This window comes from Carya illinoinensis, chromosome 2, assembly GCF_018687715.1.
Source record: "Carya illinoinensis cultivar Pawnee chromosome 2, C.illinoinensisPawnee_v1, whole genome shotgun sequence".
Taxonomy (NCBI): domain Eukaryota; kingdom Viridiplantae; phylum Streptophyta; class Magnoliopsida; order Fagales; family Juglandaceae; genus Carya; species Carya illinoinensis.
In genome coordinates, this window is record NC_056753.1 from 9,935,987 (window position 1) to 9,950,188 (window position 14,202).

Genomic DNA, 14,202 nt, shown 5'->3' on the forward strand with positions numbered 1-14,202 from the left:
AAATGGAGCGGTCACATTGAGGCAATACAGTAGTTTTATTCTTGTTTTGGATGATTTTCTACATGAGTTTTGACTGTTTCTACGTAATTTGTTTCAATAATTAATTAAAATTGAATTTGTTTTAAGGCTTTTATAGTGTAGATTTTATAACAAGAAGAATTTATAATTTTTTATCTTTTCGAATCAGTTTTTATAGTTAAAAAATTAGATTTACAAAGTGAGTTCAGGTTGACACGAAATCGGTCTTAATTATGAAACGGCATTGCGTGATATCAAAGTGAGTTCTATTTATTTTTTTTATTTTTATCAAAAGGGCACAACTATGGGCATGGCATGAGTTTTGTTTTGTTTTCTTTTAAACAAAGTTCTACACTCACATAAAATAGATTTTTTAAAAATAAATTTAAAAATTAACATGATTTAATTTATATAATTACGTTAAATTTATTTTATAATAAATATAATTTTATAATTTAATGTGCTATATATACAGACAGAGCTCTAATAGTGAGATGGCTATAATCAAAATTCAAAATTTAACTAAGTTACATAAATTCTATCTACATTAAATTCAATAAATTTATAGTATTTTTAACGAAAACTAAAGTTACGGTCAAATTTAGTAGCACAATGTACTGACAAAATTATATTTTAGACATAAAATATTCTTTCCCAGTAATTTTTTATGGCGCGGCAAACAAAAAACCATTATGAAAAGAGTCGACTTCTCCCATATATTTTTTATGGAAAATTTTATGTGCAGTTATTTTTATAGGTTTTTTTGTGTATTCTAGTGATATAATTAGTTGTGTATTAAAAAAAATTAATCCAACCAATCATATCAAAAGAATGTACAAAAATAACTGTATATAACATTACTCTTTCCTCATAGCATTTCGACGCAGCCATCATCACTTCCAGTAAGCCCACGCTGTCGTCACCTCACTCTTCTCTCTCTCTCTAAGAGAGTTCTTTCTTGTGAAATCCTTGTCTATCTCTTCTGGTTTCCGATTTGGGATTTTTTATTTATTTGATTTATTCATTCTATTCTGAGTTTTCAATCGTTCTGTGAAGTGAGACTCGGGCTCAGTGGCTTTTATTCAGGGTTTGAACGTGGAAATAGAAAGATTGGATATCGGGAACATTTTCTAAGCAAGAACCAAGAGTTGCTTTAAGATATATATATATATTATATGAGATTGGGTGGTGATGGGAGTGAGTTTTGACGGGGGTTAGACACAGGAATTTCCATTCAAGCAATGGAGCAAAAATTAATGGGTTTTGCTACATATAAACATAATTGTGCATTAATCTGTATACTAATACTGATTTATTCATATTTAAAATTTAAATTAACACTGTTTTCAATAAAATCTACTTTTTGACCAATCACATCACATTGATGCACAGATTAGTGCACAATTATGCTTGCAACTATATTTTTTCAAAATTAATACTACATATATTTACTTTTGCGTATTCTTTATGCATTTTATTGATGTGATTGACATTTAACTGTATCAATTTTTTTTAATATATAATTAATCACATTAATAAAGTGACCAAAAGAATATGTAAAAGTAACTGTAAATAGAATTTTCATTTTAGAATAAACAACAATATCCCTTCGTTGTTTTTTTAAGCAAGATATTCTTCTTGTCAACAAATCATTCTAGTGTTCAATTCGTTCCTTTATGTTATGAATCCGTCGTTCTTGATTATTTAATCATTTAGGATCTATGTACAATTGTAAAGTGTCTAAGTGTCATTTTGAAAAAGAGTGAGATTTATTATTAAAAAATTAATTTTTTTGTCATATAAATCTCCTATTTATTTACCATATATTTTCAAAATAATTACACAACACTTACACTTTCAAGACGGCAAATATTATTCCTTCAGTTTATTTTGTTATCTGATTTGTGGAGCAATATGTTATCTTTGAGTTTGATCCGATACTCTCTAAAATAAACTTATTGGCAGAGTAGTTGGCATTCACATAATTGATGCCCCGCTTCTTCACCAGGCAAGAATCAGAATAAAATGTCAATTTGGCTGGCACTCATCATGTTGGATCTTTTCCTTTCATCAGGTTCATGTTTCTAAAACCAGAAAATGTGCAAAAACAGAACCAGAAAACAAGCGTCCCCCATTTTTTTTTTTTTTTTTTTTTGCTACGAAACTATAAATGCAGTTATAAATATAGTTGTTAGAAAAAAATAAGACTAAAAAAATATATGACCGTTAAAAAAATATATCCGTTTGAAGAATATGACTATTTAAAAAAATATTAAAAAATTATATTAATTAGAATAATATGAACGTTTAAAAATAAATAAATACTTTTTTAATAATAAATAAATATTTCAATTAAAATTATGATTAAAATAAATAAAATTTCAAAATTAATATTTTAATAGAATAGTAATAAATTTAAAGAATTTATTATTTAGTATTATTGAAAAGTAATTAATTAAATTTATAAAAATGAATTTCTTAATAAAATTTTGATCAAACTTTAATTAGATATCTAGGCCAATATTAATGCTCTCACATTCATTCGTGAACTTCTCTATGATTAAAATATTTCTATTTTTTAAATAGTAATGACTCAACCTCTCCAACCTCCCTATATCATAAGTTTTTTAAATTTTTAACTTTTTTAATATTTTTTTAAATTTCTTTTTGAGGTTATTCTTATTAAACTAAGGAAAAATATAGTTACAAGCATAATTGTGTATTAATTTGTGCACCAATGTGATGTAATTGGTCAAAAATTATATTTTATTGAAAACAATGTTAATTTAAATTTTAAATATGAATAAATCAGTATTGGTACACAGATTAGTGCGCGATTATGCTTGAATGTAGCAAAACTCGTAGGGGTTTGTCTATTGCGCCTCTTCAATTCCTTCATGTACTACACATGTGGCGAGTTGTCATTGGCTTCCGATAAATGAAGTTGTGAAAATTTTCTTTTAGAGTTTTGTTACGTATAAATAAAATCGCGTACTAATCTACATATCAATACTGATTAATAGTTGAATTTTTTTTTTTAAATTTTATTACGTACAAATAAAATTGTGTATTAATCTACGTATTAATATTAATTTATGTGTATTCAAAATTTAAATTAATATTATTATTTTTAATAAAATTTTTTTGACCAATTATATAAAATTGATGTAGATATTAATTTCAAGATATATTTGCATTTAGATTATTTTTATTTTTATTAATTTTTTTAATGGATAGTCGTTGGCCAGAGACCGTTCATGCTATGCTATGTGCCGTTTGGTGGTTGGCCTTGCTTGCCATCTCATTAAAGTTATAGTACCAACAAGTTAACAACCAACGAATGTTCGTACCCTACTTACATGTTTTGTGGCTGTCATTAGCTCTTGTTGTCTCGAGATGATTGGTCTTGTCCTGCAAAGAGTGGAGAACAAACTAGGAAGTGACTGCTAGCTTGCCTTTTAAAAACCTTTCGACTTTTTGACGTGTTTGAATTTAAAAATAAATAAATATATGTACATATATATTATAATATAAAGTTATAAATTAATTATGAAATGGTTGAATTTGGACCACTTCTTTTAAAGATAACTTATTACCGATTTTATTATAAACTTTCGACTTTGTCGGTGATTGATTGATTGATAAGATATGCTTATTATATTGGGTGAACCTGAAATCCAAGCAAGTTTCATATGTCCTATGAGGCAAAAACAGAGTACATCACTTACACTTGACTGAAAACCATAGTATTTTACTTAAATTTTAAATAATTATATTTTAATTGAGGGATATCTTAAAAAAATAATTTATTAAAATAACATTACTTATAAAAAGACTCCCCATTTCATTGGAAATATGATTATATAAAAAATTATAAAAAATATTTGTGCGTGTATCGTTATTTATTTGTAAGTACTCTGTTAATGCTAAAAACATGATAATACCTAATGGCTAATAGAGAGGGCGTTAGAAAATATATCATTATCTTGCATATTAAGCAACAACCTGAATAACTAAAGTGATAATTCAGTTAGTACACTACTAACTAATATTTTATGATTTCAAGATCAGGAGTTAGAATCAGGATATAAGTTGAAACCATTTACGATAATAAAAGCTTAATTTTTGGATCATGATATGAACTTTAAACTAGTTGAATATTTTGAAAATGCTGTAGTGACAAACTTGTCTTTTAAACAATAATTATGATTCAAATTGAATATTTCGTAACAAAAAAGAACTCTTATAGTCACGTTTAATCAGAGTTGGTATCCTACTCACATTAGACTCGATATGAGGATGCGTAGTTTATAATTTTTTTATTTTTATGTTTATAATATTTTTATTCAATTGTTTTTCTCTTTTTTCTCAAAATCCATTAAAACATCTTAATTCAAAACCATTTCATTATTTACAAATATATTAAGATATTCTAAGGGCAAGTTTGGTAAGTAAGATGAGAATTTTGAGTTGAAATGAAAATTTAAAATATTATTTTTGAATATTATTATTGTTTTAGAATTTGAAAAAGTTAAATTGAGATTTAAAAAAATTGAATTGTTTATTATATTTTGTGTAGGAATTTAGAAAAGTTGTAATGATGATATGAAAATTTTAAATTGAGATAAGAATTTTGAGTTGAAACATGTTTACCAAATTTGTCCTAAGTATTCAAATGGAGAAATTTTATTTACAGTGTTAAATGGGAAATTGTGTGTGTAGTTCTATTGATAAATGAGAATAAAAAAAAAGTATTATTTTAAAAAGAATATTATAATTTAATTTTTTTAAAACATAACTGCATGAACATGCTACTTATAGAGATTGTATATAGACTAACTCATTCAAATGGGTTATAAATCTAATCGTATCAACTCATAAATAATACAATAGTGAAATTTAGTTTGAATTTAATATTTTTTATATCTTATAAGATACTGATAAAAAGTTGTGAAATATGTTATAAAAATGAGAATAGTATTATTTTGAAAGTTTTTATACTACATATTGTCTATATAGTATATAGTATAAATTTTAAAATTTATTTTTTAAATTAAATTATATCATATAAATAATATATACAATAAAAAACTTTTAACAGAATTATTGAAAATATAAATAAATAACTCATGAATATGACGTAAAGATGAGTCATGGAGAGGTTTTGTTTGGTGCCACCCACAATTATGTGGCCCACAACATCAGTAGCTAGCGGATTAACAATGTAGAATTTAAAAAGTCATTATTCCCCTCCTCCACGTAAGAACTGCCTTGCGCCAACGTGGGACTCCTCTCGTAGAAAAACGAACTACGAAGGAGCTGTGAAAACCAGACACGTGTGCCTCTAGTGGACCCCAACAACACGAGGAAATCGGCACCACCACAGAAAAGAGTGGCTGCAAGGTCGCCACGTCATCCTCAAACCAGAGGCCAATTACGACCAACCTTTTGATTCGACCCCTGGCGAAGATATTTTCTCCGGTTTTCGCGGTCCTGGTGTAAACTGAGTCATTAAAATTATAAAATATCTAAAGCGGTTTCAGATATTTGCTTCGCGTCGTTCTCTCTCTCTCTCTCTCTCTCGCATATATTGGTGCGCAGATCGTTGAGGGATTAGGGTTTTGAGTGCTGGGAGTAGGAGTTCATGGACATGGAGAGTCAAGATGATCATCATCATAAGGAGGATGGGACTGGAGAGGTTGTCAGGTGGGAGAGGTTGAGGGTTCTGCTCGTTGAACCTGATGATTCCACTCGACAAATTATCGCCGCGCTTCTCAGAAAATGCAGCTACAGAGGTCACTTCCTTTTGCCTCTCTGACTCAGTGACTCTCCTGTCTGTTACTTTCATTTGATTCGATTGGTTCCTTCTCTTCTTTACTTGTTGCTATAACTTACGATTTCAATCATTTTTCGCTCTCTTTCTATGTTTTTCTTCGGTTTTGTGCATTTCTATATCATCCCGATATCATTTAAACGGTTCTTTTCCTGAATAAAAAGGAAATATTTTAGTTTTTTATGTATGTATCATGGAGATTTTTGTTCCAATGATTTTATCGCTCAATATATTAACTTCATAACGACTTAATAAATCTGCATCGGTTTAATGGGCAGCCTTTGGTGTTAGGTTGAGTACTTGGGTTTTTATGTTTTTAACCACTGATGGATACATTTTCTCAACGCTTTTTAAGATGAACCTTCTTACGTTTATTTAAAATAAAGCGCTCCACTACATGTTTCTGTGCTACATATTGGGGAAGTTAATTTTTTTTCCTTAGGTCTATGCCTTATATGTTGTGTTCTGCAAAATCTGATTTTTACTCATCAAATTCTTTACCTGACAACGGGGGGCTTCAGCGAGCCTGCTTACATGGAACTCAGGAACTAGCTCCAGTGTGTTAAAGTTCTTCTTCCTTTGTGAAACATACCTCTTATATGGATAAATAAACTCTGTGGAACACCCAACTGTGTTTTATGTTCCTATTTCTTCAAGTGAATCAATGGAAGGTATTATGCCTTAAAATTTTGATGAATTACAGTTTTCGAACTCAACATAAACTGTATTTCTCAAACAGTTGTAGCAGTCGCTGATGGATTAAAGGCATGGGAGACATTAAAGGGGAGACCTCATAACATCGATCTCATATTAACTGAAGTGGAGTCGCCATCAATATCTGGATTTGCACTTCTTACCTTAGTCATGGGGCATGACAGTTGCAAGAATATTCCAGTTATAAGTATGTTAATTTACAAAGCCATCACTTCATTTTATTTACTTGATCTTAAATAGGATAAGAAGCTAATTGTGTTAACATTAATTCTCTTGGCTGATACAGTGATGTCTTCAAACGATTCAATCAGCATGGTATTGAAATGCATGTTAAAAGGTGCAGCTGATTTTCTAATAAAGCCTGTTAGGAAGAATGAGCTAAGAAACCTTTGGCAGCATGTATGGAGAAGGCATACTGTATGTTTTTAACCTTTAACTTTGCTTCTGCAATACTTTTTGGATTTTTTCTGTTTCTCTTTTATTGTAGCATAGAAATCAATGTGTAAGTGAACTTATTTTTGTTAATTTCATCTGAACAGTTGACTGGTGGGCATTTTCCTCAAAACTTGACTGTTCGACTGCAAAAAGATGAAGCCAGTTCTGAAAATAATGCAGGAAGCAACAATAATTCAAGCGATTGCGTTGCTTCTACACACAGAAATATTGAATACAGTGAGAAAGGGAGCGACTCCCAAGTGAGTACCTTCTCATCTTTTAGCTATGCTTAAGGCATAGTACTTTGTATGCTGTGAATTGTGGGAGAAGTGGTACAGCTAACACTTTCTCGGATGTCAATCTCCCTCTTAATGTGTTACAGCTGAAGAGAGTAACAAGTGATGAAAAAAATTCCATTTGACTTTCTAAGCTTAAATGGTTCTTTCCATTTAACTTACTAAACTTAAACGGTTTTTCCTTCATCTCTTCTTCTGGCCCATGGATTGGACAGATGAAATGGAGAGAAATAAGTTAAGAATACAGTATCCAGGATCCATGGAACACATACATAGGGCCAACTATAGCTTGAGAAAAGCTTCCCTCTCCTGATTAGGTTGGCTTGCTTCATGAAGTGTCACATAGAGGCTGCATGTTTTGCCACTTCTTGTGCAGAGCTCTTGTACAATTCTTTATTTGGAAGCTGAAAGTGCATATATGCAAAACATGCAGGGTCCTTCAGAGAACAACTGTGGTGGTGCTTCAAATTTGAGAAATATAATTATGGAGAAGCAGGGAGGGTATGCTAAGTTGGATAAGGAATCAGTTATGCAAGGTCCGTTATATTATCTTGTTTACCTGTCTTTTTTATTTTATTTATTTATTTATTTCTGTTGAAATGATCTCTCCCCTTTTATTTAATTACAGGAAAATCTAACATTCTAGTCACTGCAGAAAAATCAAATGGACTGGCATCAGAGGTTGCACTGTACAGAGCAGCTTCAAACTCAACTGCTCTGAGATTGGAAGAAGACACTGCTTGTGCTGAATCTATTACTCAAAATGATTGTGTGCGAGTGGAAAGTAGAGGCAATGCTAATATTGCTAGTAAGACTGACAGCTGTAACAATGAACTGGTTGAACCTTCTAGTGGAGCCATTGACTTGATTGGCACATTTGATAATCATCCCAAGTGCACTTATGAGAATACAAATTATATTGATGCTGGCACAAAGAAGTTTGAACTTGTTCCAAATTTACAACTTTCTCTGAGAAGAACTTGCTCGAGTAGCTCAAATAACCACTGGACTGAGGAAAGGCCTCTACTGAACCATTCTAATGCATCTCCGTTTTCATGGTGAGTCTAGGTTAAAACACAATTTTATATAAATCCAAGTGGCTTGGGAAGGAGCATGGGACTGTATTTAGTACCTAAAAGAACCTTTGCAAAGTTTCTCTAGATAACAGTTGCAATTTTAATAATACATAGTTTTTATTATTTGTTATACTTATACCCATGATATGATAAAGACCAATTATTGAACTCTGTTTTCTGGTAGGCATATTTCAGATCCCGGTTACACAGATGAGATGAGATGTTTTAAATAATAATGAATAAAAGATTGTTATAATATAATTTTTTAATATTAATTTTGTATTGGGATTTGAAAAAGTTAAATTATTTATTATATTTTGTATGGGATTGAAAAATTTGTAATTATGAGTTGAGATGAAATGAGATGAGATTAGATTTTTGGTTTTGTGTAACCAATCTGGGCCACAATGACTCGTGCTAGTAGAAGCATTTCACATTCTTTTAACTATTTGATAATAAGCCAAGAGGATGGATATACCTATTTGAAGTCACCATATTTGTTTCTGAGGGAGCTGTTTTATATTTTTTTTTTACTCCTATAGCAAGGGTCCAAGTTATGTCAGACCTAAAATGATTATATTGATTTTGAGAATTTCATCACGTGAAGGGCAAGGTCATTCTCAATTACTGTTCATTATTCTCCTTGGAGTTACTGAATTGTGAATGAAAGGTAGTGAGCTCACATCGCTGACTTTTTGACAACCTGTCCGCAGGTATAATAGTAGCACGACACTGCATAGGAATTGCACCAATTTGGAGGAGGGTGGAAGTATGTCCCATGAACTTTCATCTTATCAACTCTCTGGAAGTATCAATGGTACTTTCTTTCAGCAAGGTCACGAAAATTCAATTACTTCTGTCATTGATGAGTCCAGAGAAGGTGAACCAAAGTTTTCTAGTCATCAAGTTGGGATTATGCCTGTCTCAGGGGTAACAGATGCTAATAGTGGATACAGTCATGTTTTCCCACCCATGGTTTATATTCGATCTGATCTACCCTCTGTTCCCAAACTGGCCTGCCAGCGAGATCAGTCCCCCTTTCCTTCAAGTACCTCAGTTCAATCCAATCCTGAAACTCATAACTCAGAACAAGGTTATCATTTCTCTGATGAGATTAGCGAAAGTCCCATTCACCAGGATATGCAGGAGGATAAAAATATGGAGCAGATGGAGGAACTTGGACATGGTTCTGCTGCTGCTGCTGCTGCTGCTGCTGATCAGACTACTACTAGTAGTTTATGCAATGGAGCTGTTGACAGTAGTAAAAGGGTTGCATATGGGAGCAGCTTCAGTAGGAGAGATGAGATTGCCACCGTCTCTGAGAGTTGGAATGAAAGTAGTCTCTCTATTCATGATGGATCAAGAGGAATGGATGCTCTTCGTTCTAGCCAAAGGGAAGCAGCTCTCACAAAATTTCGATTGAAGCGGAAAGATCGATGCTATGAGAAAAAGGTACCAATTCTATTTATTTCATTCATCGAAGTTTAAGTGATGATCACATGTAGAAAGAGGCCAGTTTTATGCAGGTGTTGATTTCCGTTCACTCTGGACTTTGCTCCATCCACACTCCATCTTTGCTACCTAATTTCTTTCCTGTCATACAGAGCTGATAGCCTTTCTTTTTCATAACAGTTGTTATTCCATTAATTGTTGAGCTGTATTAGTAGTTTCAACTAGCTTTGAAGCTCTGGTTTTAAGCCATGCCGCAAATCCCGACTCAATATTCCGAAGGATAACTAACGTCTATCAATCAAGATTTTTTATGTATTATGGGCATACACTAACCTATATGAAGAGGCTTTCTATTCTGACATCGGTAATCTTGGACAGGTTCGCTATCAGAGCCGCAAAAGACTGGCAGAGCAACGTCCTCGAGTGAAAGGTCAGTTTGTACGCAAGGTGCAAACCGACCCTCAAATAGGTGATACCGATGTTTGTATATGAAATTCATCAACGATGTACATTTTATGGTACTTGTCAATCTTGAGTTCCCAAACTTTCCATGGATGTCGATTACTTGCTGCGCAGCAGAGTTGATTGTCGCACGTGGGATCTCTTGTACTGCAGAAGCTAATGCGACTGACGATAACAAGAGACGTGAATGGTTGGCATGTCTCTCTTAGTGTTCAGAGTTCTGACTACAACTTTTGTATTAACAAAAAGATGTTCCTCGTAATTATGTAGTGCGGTTTCTCAGGTTTTTGATGTCACCTTATGTAACATATGCGTCACGTTTTTGTTTTATGGATGTAGTTATGTGCTTTCATGCCTACCAGATAGTGGAGTTTAGGGAAGACAACCTTAATTTGTACCATAGTTTGCTTTGACGGGTTGGAATTACTAGTTAATACTTTGAGAGGCATTTTCATGTTTGCAATCGAGTGATGTTTGGCCATCTTCTTAGCAGCTTCAAGAAGCCGCGCAAGTGTGTTTTGAAGAAACAAGCAGAGTGGTTTGATAGGAATTGAATTAAATCTTAAGGAACATGTAACACACTCCAAAGGGTTAGAAGAATAATTTAACTTCAAGGTAAGGCCCTCAAGGAAGAAAAAGAAGATAGAAGAAAAAATTGAAATTTCTTCTATTGCTTGGATCATTTTCAGCACTAAAATCAAAATTTTAAATATCATTTCGATTGTGGTATTAAAACAAAATATTTCAGCAATATCATTTTGGAATAGTATATATATAAATAAAAATATATAAAAATTATGTTCTAAAATAACAACAATGTCTTAAAAATTATTATTCAAACAAATTGTTGAAGTGCTGGAAACATATCCTTATCAATACATTTACAATATTGCATAAATATTTACAAAAAATTAAAAATAAAAATAAATAAACACTGCATAAATATATACAACAAAATGGGTCCGCAATGCTAATTAAAAGTGAATGGAGATTTTGTAATTAAGAGTGAACTAAAAGGTGTTTTTCGTAAATAAATTCTTCTGAAACTCAAAGTCCAAAGGGCTTTTTTGGTATTGCAATGAATTCTCAAAGAGAAAACCTTCCAGAAGGTGTCTCCTACAACTCTCATTTATCGGAAGCCAATGACAACTTGTCACGTGTGTAGTACATGAAGGAATTGAGGAGGCGCAATAGACGAAACCCCTCTCTCTCTCTTTGAAGCCAAAAGACCCTCTCTCTCTGCTCTCTCTCTGTGCTCTCCCTCCCTCCCTTTTTGAAGCCAAAACCCTCCCTCTCTCTTTGCTCTCTCACTCTTTCATAATCTCTTTGTCGATCCTGAAAGGTTATATCCAACTGAACACAGTCTAATTGGTATCCTAATTTGTTGTTCGTTGGTTGAGTCATGTTTTTTTTTTTTTTTTTTTCCATTGAATGCCGGAAATCTGAGTTTGATCTTTAATTCAACTTTTTGGTGCATCAAAGTTTATTTTTTGCTCAAATGTACTGGAATTTTTTGTCGGAACTCATCAAGTTATAATAGATTACTGATTTAGAAACAAAACGCTGAAACAGTCAATAACAAAATTTCATCTGGAAATAAAATCTCAGACAGTCAGACGACCATTTTCAGAGCTTTCTATGCAGGACACTAAACTGCACATGGAGCTAGTGAAGATTCCTCCATAGATCTCAAACATTCCTTGAAAATGACAGTGAATAGCAAGGAAAAAAGTTCGAGGAGCCGAAGAATAGTGGCAACGACAAGTGGTCTTTATCAGGACTCATTGATTTCTTGATATATGAGTTTCGTGAGGGAGAGGGAAGGAGAGAGAGAAAGAGATTCAAAATTGGGTTATGGTGTTCGTGAGGGAGAGGGAAGGAGAGAGGTCAAGTTCAGAGAGAGAGAGAGAGAGAGACGAAAGAAGGAGCTAGAGGGATTTTCTATTTGGACCTCGAGCGGGAATGGGAGAAGTAAAGTAATCCTCTGCTATGCGTCTTACATGTTTTACTGAGGAACACCTACGTGGCAGCTCCTAATTGGTCTCCGATAACTGTGTTTAAAGGTGACACCGATCCGAAGAGGAGCTCATTCTCAAATCCTCTCCGTCAACTCTAGTTTTCTCATAAAGTCTTCTTCAGTTCTTAGTTTCAACTTTCTCCATTTTCAGATCTACTTTTTCTCCATTTTCATAATTAATTTTGATCTTGATATATAATGGCTTAAGAGTCCTATTTCTCAAACGCAACCTAGCCCCCCTTTTCAGATCTACTACTATTCTTCAGATTGACGTCGCTGACAGGAAGTCATGACACCACGCTGTCGTACTCACAGGGACAAGACCCATTTGCTCGTGTTGCTCCTCTGCTGTAGGTTGACGCCCACCTCCATGGTCCATTGTCTTAGTTATCTTGATGATGTTGTTTATATTTTCTATTCCGGGCAAAATCGAAAAATCGGTTGGTATTGACTAATATTAATTGAAATGATTGGGATTTGACCCAGTCCCACCTCCATCGTGACGGGTGACTCTTTTTTAAATGTGTGCTTCCAAGTATAGAAGTGTCAAGTTGTATTAAAGATAAGTCCAGGATCGTATTTTATAGGGACACAGGTTATCAAAGCGTTTGTGAGATTTTTGTGTAACAAATATGTCCGCTACGAGAGATAAAAAAAAAAAAAGATGCAATGTGAAAAATATTGAAGATGAGGCAAGAAAAAAAAAAGTATGAATTCAATTCCCGCAAAAATTTAATCGATGTTGAAATTAGAGTTTCTAATAAAAAATGTAAATTAACAAACACTTGGGTTGAGTGTGAGACTCTCTTTGTTTCAGATCCTAGATAATTTTCTCGATTAACAATCCAATCAAGACATTGATAAACTGAAGATAAAAAGTTGTGCTCAAGTTTTACAATATATTCCTAAGGGATTCTCTACTTTACTAGCCAAATATACATTAACAATCAACTGAGAGAAGCCTTGATAATTTTCAAGCTTTTGTTGTGCCTTACGTCAACAACAAATCAAGAGCAAGAGTCGCAATCTATTTTCAATTTAAATTCGACTAGTAATATAGTGAGATCAACAATTATCAACAAAATATTACAATGATCTAGAACTTAAAATAAATCAAGTCTTATTCCACAACCCAAGCTTAAAAAAAAATTAGTTACACATGATATTTTTAACAACAAAAATTAATCTAAGAAAAGCCATAAAAAAAAAAAAATCTGTGAGAAAAAAAAACAGAGAAATAAAAATGAAAACTGAGTGAGTCCGTTCTGTGAACTGAAAGTAAAAAAGAATAAAAATGGCGAGCTCCTTCCGTCCGAAACCTCTGTTCTGGTGACCCAGAGAAAAGAAAGAAAAAAAACTGAGCGCCGAATAAAAAAAAGGGAAAAGAAATGAAGAGAGAAAAAAAAACTAAAAAACCAGAGAAAGAGCCACGGTCTACCAATGTAAAGTAAGACTAAACACGAGAAAAATAAAATATGCCCAACCGAATGTAAAACTGGAAAGAAAGAAAATAATTGTGCGCTGAATAGCTCTTGATCTGCAAAACGGAAACGTAAAATCAAAATAAACATGAAACTAGCTAAAAATCCCAACATCTGGAAAAATGCAGGAAAAGAAAATAAAAGTAACTAGCCGACTACCACTAAGAGCTAAGAAGTAAAGTTGGGAAAAATATTAACTAGCCGACTAAAGTCTACAACCCAAAAAATAGGAAACGAAAATAGAAATAGAACTAAAACTAAGAGGGCAGCTCCACGCCGTCTTCTCTAAACTAAAACGTAAAAACCAAAAGAAAAAGATAACAAGCTGCCGCCTAAAAAGTAAAACTAAACTGCAGAAAGAAAATAAACCAAGTCGCTGAATCCCTCCGCTCTGGAAAGCAAGAAACGTAAAATTCCA

At 32.7% G+C, this 14,202-nt stretch overlaps 1 protein-coding gene across 2 annotated transcripts; it reads left to right on the top strand.

The window, feature by feature from the left end:
• Positions 1–5,544: 5,544 nt before the first annotated feature.
• LOC122300083 (two-component response regulator-like APRR5) lies at positions 5,545–10,749 on the top strand. 2 transcript variants are annotated; one of them, XM_043110473.1, is made up of 8 exons: positions 5,545–5,813; positions 6,591–6,752; positions 6,852–6,982; positions 7,105–7,260; positions 7,730–7,832; positions 7,925–8,354; positions 9,086–9,824; positions 10,203–10,749. In XM_043110473.1, the coding sequence occupies exons 1-8, from the start codon at positions 5,663–5,665 to the stop codon at positions 10,314–10,316; spliced, it is 1,986 nt and encodes a 661-aa protein (XP_042966407.1). In that variant the 5' UTR covers positions 5,545–5,662; the 3' UTR covers positions 10,317–10,749. The 2 variants fall into 2 exon arrangements, with proteins under 2 accessions (XP_042966407.1, XP_042966408.1); XM_043110474.1 differs by having other exon boundaries at positions 7,952–8,354.
• The last annotated feature ends 3,453 nt before the right edge of the window (positions 10,750–14,202 follow it).